The sequence below is a fragment of the Palaemon carinicauda genome, chromosome 21 (genome assembly GCF_036898095.1).
Source record: "Palaemon carinicauda isolate YSFRI2023 chromosome 21, ASM3689809v2, whole genome shotgun sequence".
Lineage (NCBI taxonomy): Eukaryota > Metazoa > Arthropoda > Malacostraca > Decapoda > Palaemonidae > Palaemon > Palaemon carinicauda.
The window spans coordinates 31948724-31966872 of NC_090745.1; the positions used below are offsets into that span (position 1 = coordinate 31948724).

An 18149-nucleotide genomic window follows, 5' to 3' on the forward strand; every position below is an offset into this window, starting at 1 on the left:
ACATGGATGGAACTTCACTCAACACTTATATGGGGAAGAAGATCTAAGGTTTCCTGTCCTTCTTCCCAAGGTTCATAATGTGATATCCCCTGAGCAGATGATCATTCATGTTTTCACTGCGGAGGGGGATTATAACCAGGGATGAGTTGTAAACTTGTCCTGCCCGTGAAGAAATTTCATCACACAGAAATGGTGGCACGTGTTAGTGACGTCATTGTGCGCAGTAATGGTGGCGCTTACAGCTTCATTTGGCTAAACGATAAGCCCAACTAAATCATGGAAAGTGGTAGTTTCTGGTTTTGTCCTACTGGACTTATCTACTCTAATAGGCATGGAAGGAGAAGGTTAACTAAAAGGAATGCATAGTTTTGGTAAGCTTTGGGGTGTGGACGCAGTCCAACCACCCCTATCACAAGTCTCTAAAGAGTTCTTAAGACTCTGTAGAGGATACCTAAGCTTAGGACCCATATATTGTAGGTAATAGGCAAACCTAGTTAGTGAGAATGTGTTGGGGATGGAAAAGTTTCATCTTCAAACAAGGTTGCTTCATAATTGAAGGGTAAATCTGTCTCAACTCTAAGAGTACCTCCAATTAGAATGTGTCACTGAACAAGCATGTTCATTCTGCATAATCATGCTTGATGTGTTGGAAGCTGGCTCAAAGCAAGAATCTTTAACAAATGCTTGCTCAAGGTCTCGCTGTGTACAGTCGACTCTATTCTAATTACAGTACTATGGGTTTCGTCAATTGCAATTAAAGTTTTAGGTAATTCACAACATGAGAAACTCCTGTTGGTAGGAGACACAGTAGAGTAAAAAATCTTGTGTTTACTGCGACAAAAAAAAATCCCCAATTGGGAGGAAGTCCACTCCACTTCGTATAGAACTTGCATGGTGAATCCCTTGAACATCTCATCTCTACAAGAGGGACAAAAAAGATGTGCCTATGTCTGTCTGGCTCATTAGGATGCCACAATGGTCGCTATCCCGCCCAGAGCAAGAACGTTAAAACAGATTTACTAGACATAAAGCACTCACTCGCAACTCATACATAATGAATAGTAATGCAAGTGACCGTGAAGACAGAAAAGATTCAAGTCAATAGCAAAACACACTACAAGGGTAAGCGAGTTGAATGCAATAGGCTTGATTGTAGAGAGAAAGTGAGAGCATAACCTCTTCACTTCACGGCTCCCCGTGTTGTGAGGAGGCAATGCGAGCATGGCCTCTTGCTGCATGCCTAGCAACAAAGCATGGTGCAATCAAACCAATTTTCTTTGATTGGTCAATCATAGAAAACATGACTAGCAGTTACCCATATAAATGACTTACAAGTTTGTATCAACTTAAGAATAAATAGGGTTTTGTGGATAATTCAGAGGTAACACGTATGGCATATGCCTTGTATTCACATGGCAAAGGTTGATGCCCACCTCGGACTGTGAGTTTAAGCTGTTTAATGAGGAGGTTAATGCTGTGGTTAGGCACAACAGTGGTGAGTTGGGATTGCATGGCTGACATTCTGGTGAGTGTTATTTCAGATGAAACTGGAAATGAAACCAGACCCATTTTAACCTTTAAATACGTTATGTCAATAAAACTTGTCTCAAGCAACCTTCATTTATATAAAAAACATTTGGTACAAAATAAAACTACTGCACAGTTAATACTGTAAAAGAATACCTAGAAAGAGCATGCAAACAGTGAAGAATACAATTAACATTACAGTAATTCTTTAAATGTTATCCTATTGGAATGAATGCACAAGTTCAAAAGTTAAGTAAATTTCATGGTTATCCCATGAATGCCTGGAGGAGGAATGAGAAAAGGAGAAGAGGGGCAAATACATAGGGTACAGAGGATGAATTGCAGAGGAAGGAATTGCAAAAGCATGCATGTTCTGAGAACAGTCCGGGAATGCCGGCAGCTTGACAGGCATCGCCGTACGACTTGTCAGCACAGCCTTTCTTCACTCCAACATTGTCTCCTGAAATAATAAAAAGTTATTAGTTTCAAAAAGATAATAAGATTTAGAATTAGTTTTTTAAAACAATCTACACAAAAGCAATCATCCCCTGGTCATCCCAGGTAATAGTCTACCTTAGATTTATTTGGCTTGAGAGTAGAGTATGTGATTGAAGAAGCAATGAGTAAGATTTACACAATAAATTTTTGTATCTTTAATGACCAATGTCAGCGAGATAGTATAAAGTCATAATGATGATGATAGCTGAAGCCCTTTTACAATAGTTCCCCACAGTAATGCTCACACCAACACGTAATGGGCTGGCCCAGGCACCAACCATCTGTTAAGACACTAGAGAAAATAAAGGCAGTGTCCATGCAGGCCATATTTTAGGTTCAGTGCTTTCCCCTTGTCTATATCGTACTCCAAGAGCTGGTCCTCAAGTTACAGTTTCCAAGTCCAACATATCTAACTTAAGCATCTAGGGTATTTCAGAAACCTCAACCTCTTAAACATGTTATTTTTATTAATAAAATAAATTTTTGAATATACTTACCCGATAATCATGTAGCTGTCAACTCCGTTGCCCGACAGAATTCTATGGAGGGATACGCCAGCTATCACAATACTAGAAGGGGGTGTACTTACCAGCGCCACCTGTGGCCAGGTACTCAATCATTTGTTGTTGACACCTCCTCAATTATTCCTCGGTCCACTGGTTCTCTCTGGGGAGGAAAGGGAGGGTCGATTAAATCATGATTATCGGGTAAGTATATTCAAAAATTTATTTTATTAATAAAAATAACATTTTTCAATATTAAACTTACCCGATAATCATGTAGCTGATTCACACCCAGGGAGGTGGGTGAAAACCAGTGTACAAGATTAAAGGATAGCTAAGTATCCCATATTTCATATAACAGTTATCTCAAATAACAATGAAATAATAAGTACCTGGTAAGGAAGTCGAATAGAACCGTTACTCTGCCTCTTTATTTAAAGTTCGTCTTCCTTACTGAGCGCAGCGTTCCTCTTGGAGGCTGAATCAACCCAAAGGTGCCAAAGTACACGGGGTTGCAACCCCTACTAAAGGACCTCTACCAAACCTTTAACCCAGGCGCTTCTCAAGAATGAATAGACCACCCGCCAAATCCAAGGATGCGGAAGGCTTCTTAGCCTACCGTAACAACCATAAAAAACAACAATAAAAGTATTCAAGAGAAAGGTTAAAAAAGGTTATGGGATTAAGGGAATGTAGTGGCTGAGCCCTCACCTACTACTGCACTCGCTGCTACGAATGGTCCCAGGGTGTAGCAGTTCTCGTAAAGAGACTGGACATCTTTCAGATAAAATGATGCAAACACTGACTTGCTCCTCCAATAGGTTGCATCCATTATGCTCTGCAGAGAACGGTTTTTATTAAAGGCCAACGAAGTAGCTACAGCTCTTACTTCGTGGGTCCTTACCTTCAGCAATGCAAGGTCTTCCTCCTTTAAGTGAGAATGTGCTTCTCTGATCAGAAGCCTTATATAGTACGAAAGCCCATTCTTGGACATGGGTCTCGAGGGTTTCTTGATGGCACACCATAAGGCTTCTGACTGTCCTCGAATAGGTTTAGACCTCTTCAGATAATATTTGAGAGCTCTGACAGGGCAAAGAACTCTCTCTAGTTCGTTACCTACCATGTTGGAGAGGCTAGGTATTTCGAACGATCTAGGCCAAGGACGTGAAGGAAGCTCGTTCTTTGCTAGGAATCCAAGCTGAAAAGAACATGTTGCAGATTCGGTTGTGAAACCAATGTTCTTGCTGAAGGCATGAACCTCACTGACTCTCTTAGCTGTTGCAAGGCCAACGAGAAAAGCAGTCTTGAGGGTAAGATCCTTGAAGGAAGCTGACTGGAGAGGTTCGAACCTAGATGTCATAAGGAACCTTAAGACTACGTCTAGATTCCAGCCTGGAGTGGAAAGACGACGTTCTTTAGACGTCTCAAAAGACTTGAGAATGTCTTGAAGGTCCTTGTTGGAAGACAGGTCCAAACCCCTGTGGCGGAGAACTGAGGCCAACATGCTCCTATATCCTTTAATCGTAGGTGTTGAAAGGGATCTCTCATTCCTAAGATGTAGAAGGAAGTCAGCTATTTGGATCACAGAGGTATTGGTAGAGGATATTGAATTGGCTCTACACCAGCTTCGGAAGACCTCCCACTTAGACTGGTAGACTCTACGAGTGGAAACTCTTCTAGCTCTGGCAATCGCACTGGCTGCCTCCTTCGAAAAGCCTCTAGCTCTAGCGAATCTTTCGACAGTCAGCCGAAGAGCGTGGAGGTTTGGATGCAACCTGTCTACGTGTGGTTGGCGTAGAAGGTCCACTCTTAGAGGTAGAGTCCTGGGGAAGTCGACTAGCCATTGAAGTACCTCTGTGTACCATTCTCTTGCAGGCCAAAGGGGAGCAACCAGCGTCAGCCGTGTCCCTTCGTGCGAGACGAATTTCTGCAGAACTTTGTTTATTATCTTGAACGGAGGGAATGCGTACAGGTCGAGATGGGACCAGTTCAGAAGAAAAGCATCCACATGAACCGCTGCAGGGTCTGGAACAGGGGAACAATAAAGCGGAAGTCTCTTGGTTATGGAGGTGGCAAACAGATCTATGGTAGGTTGACCCCACAAGGTCCAAAGTCTGTTGCACACACTCTTGTGGAGGGTCCATTCCGTGGGAATGACCTGATTCCTTCTGCTGAGGCGATCCGCTGAAACATTCATATCGCCCTGGATGAACCTCGTGACCAGAGTGAGGTTTAGACCTCTTGACCAAATGAGGAGGTCCCTTGCGATCTCGTAAAGGCTCCTCGAATGGGTCCCTCCTTGCTTGGAGATGTAAGCCAAGGCTGTGGTGTTGTCTGAATTCACCTCCACCACTTTGCCTAGCAGGAGGGACTTGAAGTTCAACAGGGCTAGATGAACTGCTAACAGTTCCTTGCAGTTGATGTGGAGTAATCCTTGTTCCTTGTTCCATACTCCTGAGCATTCCCGTCCGTCCAAGGTCGCACCCCAGCCCGAGTCCGATGCATCTGAGAAGAGATGAAGATTGGGGGTCTGGATGGCCAAAGATAGACCCTCCTTGAGAAGGAGATTGTGCTTCCACCACAGGAGAGTGGTCTTCATCTCTTGGTTGATAGGGATAGAGACTGCTTCTAGAGTCGAGCCCTTGTCCCAATGAGCAGCAAGATGGAATTGAAGAGGGCGGAGGTGGAGTCTTCCTAGCTCGACAAACAGGGCCAGTGATGAGAGGGTCCCTGTGAGACTCATCCACTGTCTCACTGAGCAATTGCTCCTCTTCAGCATGCTCATGATGCACTCTAGGGCTTGGTTTATCCTGGGGGCCGATGGAAAAGCCCGAAAATCCTGACTCTGAATCTCCATTCCCAGGTACACAATGGATTGGGAGGGAATGAGTTGAGATTTCTCTATATTGACTAATAGACCTAGGTCTCTGATTAAGTCTAAAGTCCAATTGAGGTTCTCCAGACAACGACGACTCGAGGAGGCTCTCAACAGCCAGTCGTCTAGGTAGAGGGAGGCTCTGATGTTCGATAAGTGTAGGAATTTCGCTACATTCCTCATCAGATGAGTAAAGACCATAGGAGCTGTGCTTAGGCCAAAACACAGGGCTTGGAACTGATAGACAACCTTTCCGAAAACGAATCTCAGGAAAGGTTGGGAGTCTGGATGAATGGGAACGTGAAAGTATGCATCTTTCAAGTCCAACGAGACCATCCAGTCCTCCTGTCTGACCGCTGCTAAGACCGACTTGGTCGTCTCCATCGTGAACGTCTGCTTGGTGACATACTCGTTGAGAGAGCTGACGTCCAGCACCGGTCTCCAACCTCCTGTCTTCTTGGCCACAAGAAAGAGACGGTTGTAGAAGCCCGGGGATTGATGGTCCCGGACTATAACCACTGCCTTCTTCTGCACAAGTAGCGACACCTCCTGTTGCAATGCTAGCCTCTTGTCCTCTTCTTTGTAGTTGGGAGAGAGGTTGATGGGCGATGTGGTCAGAGGTGGTTTGAGGCAGAATGGAATCCTGTAACCGTACCTCAGCCAACTGACAGACTGTGCGTCTGCACCTCTCTTCTCCCAGGCTCGCCAGAAGATCTTGAGTCTGGCTCCTACTGTTGTCTGGAGAATCTGAGAGTCAGTTCTTTCCCTTAGATGTCCTGGATCCTTTCCTAGACTTGCTCCTGTGAGAGTCTGGACGGGAGCTTCCTCGGCTGGGGGCTCTACCACGAAAGGGCGGTATGAACCTCGTAGCCGGGGTATCAGCCACTGGGGAGCGATAAGTCTTGGGGACTGAGGTGGCAACCTTAGACTTACGAGCCGATGAGGCTACAAGATCGTGCGTGTCCTTTTGTATCAGGGCAGCCGACAAGTCCTTAACTAGCTCCTCGGGAAAGAGGAACTTTGAGAGTGGAGCAAAAAGGAGCTGTGACCGTTGGCAAGGTGTAATGCTGGCGGAAAGGAAGGAACACAGTTGCTCCCTTTTCTTCAACACCCCTGATAAAAATAACGACGCTAGCTCACCCGATCCATCTCTGATGGCCTTATCTATGCAGGACATTATTAGCATGGCAGAATCTTTGTCCGCAGGAGAGGTTTTCTTGCTGAGGGCTCCCAGGCACCAGTCGAGAAAGTTGAACATTTCAAATGCTCTGAACAACCCTTTCAGAAAATGATCCAGGTCTGAGAAGGTCCAACAAACCTTCGAGCGTCTCATAGCAGTTCTCCGAGGCGAGTCCACCAGACTTGAGAAGTCAGCCTGGGCAGAGGCAGGTACTCCTAAGCCTGGTGCTTCCCCTGTGGCATACCAAACGCAACCTTTCGAAGCGAGCTTCGTTGGAGGGAACATGAAGGAAGTCTTGCCAAGGTGTTGTTTAGACTGCAGCCACTCCCCTAAGATCCTTAAAGCCCTCTTGGAGGATCTAGCTAGGACAAGCTTAGTATAGTTGGACTTAGCTTGTTGTACGCCCAGCGAAAACTCAGATGGTGGAGAGCGGGGAATAGCAGAGACGAAGTGGTCTGGGTAAATCTCCCTGAGTAGAGCCAAGACCTTACGAAAATCAATCGACAATGGAGAAAGCTTAGATTCGTCCACGTCTGATGAGGGATCAAGGTGTGCCTCCTCATCATCCGACACCTCATCAGCAGAGGGTAGCGAAGAGATCGGACCAGAATGCTGAACCGCAGAGTCAGAACGGGTAGGAACAATAACAGTGGTTTCCTCTTCCAGTAACTGTTGAGGGAAAACCTGAGGCTCAGACTGCAAAGGCTGAACAACAGACGAAGCAGAAGGCAGGCGCATGGGTGAAGGAGGTTGACTCCTAGCAAGAGAGGTTGAACCCAAGGATTGCACAAGCTGAGCGGAGGACGGAGGCGGAGTAGTCCGTTCCTGTTCCTGTGAGATGAGCGGAGCATGATGAGGTTGAGGCTGCGCAGAACAAGGTAAAGTTCTCGCAAGCTGAGGCTCCTGAGGCGCAAGTCCAGGGTGTAGAGGAGCTTGCCTTGAGGAGGGTTGAGCTCGCTGCAGCGATGGCTGAGCAGACAGACTCACGGAGGGGAGAGGTTGTTGTACCCCAACCGAGAGTTGCACCACTGGTGGAGCAGCAAGGGGAGGCGGAGGAAGAGTGGAATAACTCTCCTGATCCCAAAGCAAGGGTTGCCTTAAAGAAGGCTGAGGCTGAACACCACTGGGAACAGCGAACTCCGAAAGTGGCTCAACATCGTACGCCTGGCAGATGGTGCTGCGACCAGGCGGAGCAAGTGCAGGCGGGGCGAGCACAGGCGGAGCGAGAACAGGCGGAGGGAGTGTAGGCGGAGGAGGAGGTGCAACACTCTCAGCCCGACACTCACGCATCAAGTCCGAAAGCTGAGCTTGCATGGACTGAAGCAGGGTCCACTTGGGATCGGCAGAAACGATAACAGACTGAGGTAAAGTCACAGTCGGGCTCTGTTTTGGCAGAACCTTACTCCTCTTGGGCGGAGTACAGTCGACAGATGACTGAGGCGAGTCAGAGCTGAGCCAATGACTGCAACCTGGCTGAGCACTCGCGGACTGGACTCTACGTTTAAGCGGTCTCGAGACCTGAGACCAACGTTTCTTCCCTGCTAGTTGATCAGCGGACGAGAATAAGACGGGCTCAATCGTCTGCAGGTGGGAGTGACGGTCTAAGGAAGACACGCCCGCAACCACCGAGGATAGTTCTGTGCGCCTAACAAGGCCTGTCGAACCCTTAAGCCCTTCGACATTGCTTCTCCCCTGGGCATGGGAGCTTGCAAGAGGTCCCGGACTGGGAGGACGACTGGCTCGCACAGAAAAATCCTCACGCACCACACTGGCACCACTAGCACTTGGCACTGCACCGACACTAGCACTCGTCACAGCACTGGCACTAATTCCACCCACTGCACTCTTGACCTTCAGTTCTTTAACTTCGGCCATCAGAGACTTATGGTCACTTACCACTGATTCTACTTTATCGCCTAAAGCCTGAATAGCACGCAAAACAACTGACATATCAGGCGGAGGGCACACAGTAGGTTCGGGGGTAGCCACTACAGGGGTAGGAAAAGGTAGGGGATCATGAGGTGAGGAAAACATAGAAGAGTGAGAAGAACTTCTCCTAACTCTACCTCTCTCTAACTTAGATGAATATTTTAAAAGACGGACAAATTCCAATTCCGAAAGTCCGGCGCATTCCTCACATCGATTTTCTAATAGACAGGGCCTGTCCCTACAGTCAGAACAAGCGGTGTGAGGATCTACCGAGGCCTTCGGAATACGCCTATTGCAAGACCTACATCGTCTATGGGAGGGGGCTTGCGAAACGTCAGACATCTTGTTTCAAAGAGTTAGCCAAAGGGTGATCCAAAAACAAGCAAAATTCGTTAACCGTTATATCAGAATTATATAAAAGCTATCTAGCTAATATAAGAAGGATTCCAGTAAAGCGACAGCCGTTAATCTGAGAGAATACTTCACCAAATATCCGTGAATAAACTCGAAGACCATAAGCGTATCCCAGAACGTCTAGCCGGAAGCACGACAGAGGAATAATTGAGGAGGTGTCAACAACAAATGATTGAGTACCTGGCCACAGGTGGCGCTGGTAAGTACACCCCCTTCTAGTATTGTGATAGCTGGCGTATCCCTCCATAGAATTCTGTCGGGCAACGGAGTTGACAGCTACATGATTATCGGGTAAGTTTAATATTGAAAAAGTTATTTTTCTGTTGGTTTATCTAACACTCGTGAGTTATGTATCAAGAATTCCTACAATTATTTCTGCATATTAAAAAGGTTCCAAGGAAGTTTTAAACTTACGTTACTGCTAACACAAGTTCTTATCTCTGAAAGCTAATTAGTGGAACATTCTCATCTTAGGGATTTACTGTATACAGTAGCAATAGTGCAGATTTTAGTCGTCAAAATTCCAACCTTTGGTGGTCTGGTGGAAAACAATTCTGACTCATGATTCGTAGGTAGGAAATTCAAGTCCTGCTTGCAGTTTCAAAAAGTAAGTGTTAATAACCTCAGGATTCCTTTGAGCTTGGGATAGGAGTTTGGGAGAGCCTGTATTACTAATTTCTAAAGCATCAACCGCAATTACCTTTCCTTTCCAGGTCCTAGCCAGGGTGCTGATCATATATATATATTTGGTGAGTCTCTAAAGATATTGTCTTGTTCCTTGCTTCTGCCATTTAAGATGAATCTCCAAACTTTAAACAGCCAAAAATAATATAAAAAATCTATGCAAAATAAAGGACCTATAGAAGTATGTAGTGTACTGAAAACATAATGGTTCCTGATTGTAAGTTTGTCTTTATGACTGATAAACGAGAAAAGCTCTCATTGAAATGTGGCACTTGTAGTAAAATTGCCAGTCATTATACCTCATATTTGTTAATCTTTCAAATGCACTAACAGTGCAGAAAAATTAATGGATATTACAATGGAGCTTCTTTTAAAAAAAAAAAACTGCCTCAGTCATCCTTTATTACCTTCAAAATGATCACTCCACTTACATCTTATTACATTTCATGACCCTTCTACACCTCTCTCTTGCCTGAAACAGATTGCTGAATTGATTATCTTATAATTGCTGTATTTAGATTTACGTTCATTAATTCCCAAATCACCCTCTTTATCCTGCCACCAGCCTAAAGCAGTATTCCTCTATACCCTATTTACTACAGTAATCCTCTCATAATCTGTTTCCTGACTGCCGGCATCAACCCTCCTAAGTTCTGTACCTCTGCAGATCATTTCTGTTCCATCTGATCTGTATCCAATCACATATCCAGTGCATATTTTCACATCATAGCCTCGCCTTCCTTCTTTACTTTCCAACCTCTTGTTTCAGCGAAGTTCTAATTATTCGGTTTCAGATCGACCTTTCCACATCATATACAAGCATTTATGTTATGACAAATTATCTAATCCATATTTCCCATATAGTGTTACATTCATTCTTTTCCACTAAGCTTACTATAACTTCACTCATAATACAGGAGAAAAGTTTGGTTAAAAAACTCACCAAGACTTCCTCCCATTGAGAAGCAAGAATTCGTACAGAAAACAACACTTCGGGAACCGCCTATTTCTTGTTGGTAGCAGAGAAAGGCATCAGCTGTAATTGAAAATTTATATTTAGTTCACAGAAAAAATACCAACCAGATATGTATACAGTACTGTACTTAGTAAATGATCTATTTTTCAGTTGTATTTTGGATACAAAGGGTAGGCCAGTCTATAGAGGGAAAAAAAAAAACAGGGAAAGCTACAGCTTTATTGTCTTCATAATAAATTATTAATTTTGCACTACTGTACTACCCAAGATTTGGACACATGTTTTGCAACTATCTCACTTGGATTTACATTACTGGTAAATGTGTCTTAATAAATTATTAACTATTTTTCTCCAGAAACTCTTCTGACATTTTTTTATACTATACAGTACTCTGTTGTTTTGGTACCAGAGGTGCAAAAATGTTTGCATCTTTTCTACCCTGAATATCACAGGGTAATTTTTCTTGCATGAAATATTGAAAAAAATATTTAGATGAACAGTTTTCTGTGGGTGAGACTTGAAATATCAAATAGAAAGGTTTAAAGATGCTGATAAACCATAGCATAAGTGGAAAGATAGAAAAAGTTCTCAGAAGGACTGAAATGTGTGAAAGTGCATAAAAATAAAGATGTATAAGAAAGAAATGAAAGGTGCAAATTTCCAAGCAAGACAAAAAACCTCTCTTGCCTACAAAGTCTCTACAGTTGATCAAGAGTTCACATGGACTGATGACTGACACATGGTGTAGGAATGACGGACTCGGTGCTATCCAAATGGATTACTGGAATCCCTATCTATCAGATTCACTAAAATTTCAGCATGTAGACACCAGAAAATTTGGCATTTTAAGAGACAACCACGACCTTTAAAACTTAGTCGAGTGGTTCTCATCCTTTCCAGATTTTGAGAGCATTATGTCAATCAGCACATAGGTATCGAGACAAATCCTCATAAAGTGCATAATGTTGGAGTTTGCTCAAAGTTAAATATTGTCGGCAGTAATTTTGCAAAAGTCTAAAGTCAAGTTTAAATGAATGTAAAGGATCAAACCCTTGGGAACAGTCTGACAGGAGCAAAAATATAACAAGTTGCATGTCCAGTTGACCCTGAGATGTTATTTAGAAGAATTTAATTCAACAAGAACTCTCACTCTTTGATGAAGTAGGAATATGTAAACCAAAAAATCATTTATGTATGAACTATTTGCACCTCCTACTGACAAGATTTGTTTTGAGATACAATCTATGTTATTGATACAGGATTTTTGATTCATCAAGTTGTTTAGCAAAAGTGAGATTTTCTCAGCAATTCTAATCAGGTATACTGAACTTCTACAAGAGAAATGCCTTTGTTGTATTTGATGGATATACAGAAAATCTGACATAAAAAAAGTTTTGTCAAATGATTAATTCTACCAGACACCATATTTGATGAAACAATGCCAGCAACAAGCTTAAGTAGATTTCCCTCAAATGAGAGAAATATGAGCTGGCTTATCACTAAATTAATCATTGAGGGTTTTAGTGTAAAACAGACAACTGAAGATGCACACCAGGATTTATGCTACAGCTATTGAAGTTCACTAATATTGAATCGGTAACAATAGTAAAGATATAGACCTTTTACTTATCCTTAGACTTGAGTGGATTCAAATATATAAATCTTACACCCAAGCAAATGAAATACAGATAGCAAACTGTACATAACCACCTTCATGAAATTTGGATCAGTTACAAAGGACACCATTCTTCTCTTCCATGTATTTGGTGGGGCTGATACTACTACTGCCTTTTCAGATAAGAAAAATACTGCTGATATTAATTCAGCCTTTTTCAGACAATGAAAACTGAAGTTCATAAGTCTGTTGAAAAAACACGAAGAACTAGATCTTGCTGCCATGTTTAAAGAACCTCCTGGAACAGTGAAGATTGCCGAAGAAAGGCTTTCCTTCTTCGATTACATGGGACTAATGAATTTGAATCCCTTTGCGCTTCATGATATTGGTTCTTTGTCCAGTCACTGAATAAAAATAAAATTCAATTTGGCTTTTTTACCTAACGGATTTGACAGCTCAATTTCATTCCTTATGTAATAGAAGGTGCATAAGTGGTTGAAAAATGACTTACCACTGACACATTGGGGTTTGAATGTAACTACAAAAGGACTGGTATCAATACAGAAAAAGACCTTGTTTTCCTCAGACCTGTTAAGCATTGTATCATGCAAATGCCTCGAAGATTGCATGACTACCACTTGCAGTTGTAGAAAGACAGGTTTAAAATTATCTGTGATAAGTTTCTTGCTAGAGGCTGACATGTTCAAATGCCGACATTATTGATGCGGATGACTGTGATGATCCTATTGATTAGGAAACGTCCTTATGCCAGTGAATGAAACAACTAATGGATCAAAATAATAGATATGAATGATAGTTCACTTTCTAGCTGCTATCATAAATCACTCTACATAATAACCAAACTAGGTTTCATGGTCTTCCTATAAAAAACAAGATAGCTTGTTATGCAATAGGCTACACAGCAAGAAAACTAGCAATATCATGGAGGCCAATACAATATTTCTAATTATGCAGCAAGAATTGGCATGGCATTGACTACAATACAGTATTATTGATAACTTCCCGTTGTGGGTGGATGGATGGTGGAGTCCAAGGGTAGTAACACCGTCATTGAGTATGCACTGTCTCTCCTAAACCAGAATAAAGGAGGAAGGCCATCCTTGGGAGACGATTTTCGAGACTACTAAGGAAACGGGGAATATGAAAAACAAACTGTGCAGAAACCGGAGCAACATATCACAAAAATGAATAAATTTTCAAAAAGTATTCTAAATAGATTATTTTATGACTAGACATTTTTCTTTCGAAAGTGGGTCCCAAGCGGGATATCAATAGAAGACAAAAATTCCACAATTTCTTTCAAGATGGCGGCCCAATCTGGGTCAGTAGAGGGGTGCAAAATTAATGTTATCAAGTACCCTACTTTTTATGAAGACAATAAAGATTATTGCAGCTTTACCAGATTTTTCCCACATTAAACTTCTCTATATTGTCCAAAAGTCATTTAATAATATTTCAAAAAGGCAAATTTCATAAATGAAAAATTTAATATATTTTGTGGGGAATACGGACTAAAAGTAAGGAAAAGAAACTCAAGTGTTGTCAATGTATTGGTTGAAATGATTAAGTGACCACTGTATAGATCCTTGTCACATTCAAGTAACAACAGGGTAAGATTGTTACATTAAAAAATTACTTACAGAAGTGGACAAAAGCCACCAGAAGTACCAAACAAGTTGCTGTAGTCTTCATTCTGAAACTAAAAATAATGTGTATTAGAAATTATTATAAACTATATTGTCGTTAAATAACTTTTAAATAAAAAAAAACTCACTATAGCACACAGTGTAAGCTAAAATGCTACCAACATTTCATGAAGGGGGCGCGGGGGGGGGGGGGGGTATAAACACGGAATATTTTATGAAGTGCGTCCTTATCTGGACACATTTTCTATTGTCTGAAACAATGAACGTCATAATGAGGATATTCAGTAACCCCGACTTATCCCCCTCTCCCACAAAAATGATAAAAACAGGTAAACAAAGTATAATTCTCTCCTATGTCAAGATGTTTGAGACCCAGTCACACTGGAAACCCCAAATTACAGATGACCCCTCAGCCAGAATGTACATTATCAGTCACTTGACTCATTAAACATTAGGATCATCTTACTCTTACTCCTCTCCCCCACTGGGGTAGTGCCATCATGTACCATTCACCTTAACAACTAAACATAATTGCAACAGAAGTTAATATTGTTCAATTTATTGCTTACATGTCCCAATGGTGAGCTATAGAGCCCAATACAATATTCCTAACAATTATGAAATGTAGTTGCCCTAAACCCGCAATGTCAACCTACTGTATACATTAATCAGTAATTTGATCTGTCCTTTCAATAATGCTTACTTTTGTACTACTTTCACTTCCAAGTTATTCCTCACCTGTTCAGTTTTTGCTATGTCGAATAAACTTCACAGTTCTTCCTCTTAACAGTTACAATTGTTTTCTTTTTCATTTGCATTCAACATCCATTTCTACTTTCATGGGAGTAGAGATTTTGAACAACAGTTCTTTCACGCACTTACATCCATTTATAATCATATCTCATCCAAATTTTAAATTTACCTCATATTCTGCCATCACCAATTACATATGTATACTCCCTAAAAATTACATTTAGCAGCATGATCTTTCTTTCATATCCCTATAAATATTACGTCCAACATATTGTTTCAGTTGTTAAGGTTCACACCTCCCACCCTTGTAAAATCGAACATGGTCATTATCAGTCTGAATTTCTGGTGTTTAATTGTAAAGTTCCGTTTAAATATTTCTACACCTATACAGTAATGTATAGTGGTCCTATTTGGAGCCATCATCATATCACAGATTTACACCTACACTGTTTTTTTTGGGGGGGTGGGGGGAGGTTCCTTTACATCGTTCCGTAAAAAAATAGTGAGAAGAAATGGAGGCAATTAAAGTACTCTTATATGTTGAATATATCAAAGTTTTTTTTATCAAGTTTCGACAAAACGGTATTAACACACTGACATGTCTGTGGTAAAAAGAAAAAAAATGAGCGGTCTTTTGTCAAGAAATGGATAAATATAATCAAAGATAGTTTTTTTCTCGTAAAAGCACTACCCCAGCTTCCCATCGGTAAAGAGTGGACCTGACTTATCTGTCATGCATGTGGTATTCACTGAACAAAGAATTTCTTCACATTTTATCACCACTCTCCATATTCCTACTTCATATCAAGTCATCAAACCTATAACCAATGACGTCACAATTACCAACAGTTGACTTCATTAGGAAGGAAGAATTGTTACAGGAAGGGTTTATTCCAACAATTCTGCCACGCGTTGCAGTTTAGGATGGACTAAAAAATATAGGAAGGGAAAGGCATTTTGTCCCTAAAATGTACCAGCAACTGGATGATGCCTCCTAAGTGAAGAAACACTTAAAGAGGAACCTGTATAGATAAGGGTTGATACGGCCACTTTATTGTATATTCTCAAAGTTAACTTTTTACTATAGCGCATTTGTTCATTAGCTTTCCCAGAGTAGTTTTCTTTTCTTTTTTGTCTATAAATAAATATGAAGATGTGAGGAATCACACCCTACATTACTTTCAGTATATCGATTTACTGTATTGTTAGAGAGCCATTACTATTCGCTTGACCCACTGGTATGACATCGATAATTGATTGACATACCACATATATTTAGGGATACAAGTTTGTTGGGGGTTATGAAAACGTTTTTTTATAAAAAATATTTTGCTTATTGCTATGAAAAGGACAAGAAACTGATCTCATTAACGTTAATTCTTCAGAGTTTGCAAGTTCCAACTAATAATAATAAGGCTGAAATTGTTTTAAGTTTAAATTAAACTTCTCTATTCAGACGTACGTGTGTGTGTGTGTGTGTGTGTGTAATAACTATGAAAAGAAATGTGGGAAGACTTGATAGGTGTTTGTACTTTTGCCTTACAGGTAACATCAACGGATACTGCATTCATACAGAATTGCCTCTACTAAAGATCACAATTCAAAACAAAGCCATGTTTCTTAGTAATCCTGTATCCTTCTATTTTTCTTAAATCGGACTTATCTGGAATCAAGAAACAAATGTAACCTTATCCTCTATAAATATGATATCCTTATCATTCATTTTCACTGTGAATCCGTCAATGTCACTAATAAGACGAGACTTCTCACTTATCTTTCATAACTACAACAAATACATACATACATACATACATACATATATATATATATATATATATATATATATATATATATATATATATATATATGTGTGTGTGTGTGTGTGTGTGTGTGTGTGTGTGTGTGTATACACCTAATATATTTTACAGATACACATATAGTGCATTTATGATAATAATAAATATAATTTTCAAAGCTGAACCAACTTCAAGATCATTTTCATTTGGATAAGGAGAATTTATCTTATAAATCACAGCAACAACGTATATATATATATATATATATATATATATATGTGTGTGTGTGTGTATATATATATATGTACATATAATATATATATATATATATATATATATATATTATATATATACATATATATATACACATATATATACATACATACATATAATATATATATATATATATATATATATATATATATATATATGTGTGTGTGTGTGTGTATGTGTCCTTCTCATTCAATACCTTAATCGCTTAGCAGTGTTTGTAATGTTCAGATAAATAGCCCCAGTGAATTTAACTTACTTTATGAGGTTAATCCGGCAAATGTTACAAAAGGATTACAAAAGATTAATTTGCTTATGTTGCAGATGTCATTGTTAAAGTCGCTTATCCATATGTATGTTCTGCTAGCAAGATCAAGTGACGATGTTGTTCAACTTGTCTACTCTTAACTGCTTCATAATTTGATAATTACTACAAATTCTTCAAGAACTTGATCTATTTCTTTTCAAGTTTACAAAAAAAAAAAAATCATTGATTAAATTGTAGGTTTATCAATGCGCAATACAAGATTAAACGCAACTGTACTTCTATAAGAAAGACAATTGTAAGTTTGATAGAAATACTTAATTTGACAATTCTATTATAAACCTTAACGAACCTTCCTAAATCTGTCCTAAAATTGTGACAATCCCGTAGAGTGTGTGTCAACAGTGCACCTCATGTGGTTTACTGTAAAAATCACTCGGTCATTGGGGTGATTTTCCTTTTTTTATTTTTTTTATTTTTTTTATTTTTTTTTTTTGCTGTCCAACCTCTCTAAAGCGTTATTCATTTCCATTTACATCAGCCGTTTTCAGCTCTCCGTTTATATTTTCCACTTAGGGAAAAATGATATACTATATCAACTATCTGAATCGAGGGAACGATTAGATCAGAACTGCTATATTCGCAAATAATCGTAGTTAAAAAAAGGTCTTTTCTTATTTCTTATGAATGAGGACAATAAAACCTACTACAATTCATAATTTAGTTTCCCTCAAGACTAGGAACGGGGGAGGAATGTAATGGGAAAAATTGGGAGTTAATTATGTATGGTACGTGTATGTTATTCTTTGGACCATAAAATATTGTTTGATTCTATTTAGCTAAAGTGTAGAAATATCACTAGGTATTCAACTAAAGTAAAATTTCAACAATATAAAAAAAAAAATACCTCAGGCAGGATATAAAACAATGTACATTACGTCACAATAAGACTATCATCTAAATGAGCGGAAAGGAAAGGAGCGGCACACCGCTTACCAGAAACAAGTGTCTTACGATGTCATCAGGCTCCACACTATTTACGTCACCACATTGGAATTTTATAAATCTTGGAATCTTCAGAAACCAAGCGATGCGTTTAAGTTGCAGATTTCATTTACAAATACTAATTTGCAATAATTTCTTAATATAAAATATGTGAATTCTAATACATCAAAGATGGATTACGTAAAAGTTCCC

The 18149-nt window shown here is 40.2% G+C and overlaps 1 protein-coding gene across 2 annotated transcripts in view; it reads right to left on the bottom strand.

The window, feature by feature from the left end:
- Nucleotides 1-1601: 1601 nt before the first annotated feature.
- The window catches only part of LOC137615257 (uncharacterized), a 53468-nt gene continuing 36920 nt past the window's right edge, over nt 1602-18149 (bottom strand). For both annotated transcript variants that reach the window (XM_068344980.1, XM_068344979.1), the window contains exons 2-4: nt 13863-13921; nt 10554-10646; nt 1602-1987 (exon numbers count right to left, since the gene is read on the bottom strand). In XM_068344980.1, the coding sequence (XP_068201081.1) occupies nt 1794-1987; nt 10554-10646; nt 13863-13914 (339 nt within the window). In that variant the 5' untranslated portion in view covers nt 13915-13921 and the 3' untranslated portion in view covers nt 1602-1793. The remainder of the gene's footprint in view (nt 1988-10553; nt 10647-13862; nt 13922-18149) is intronic.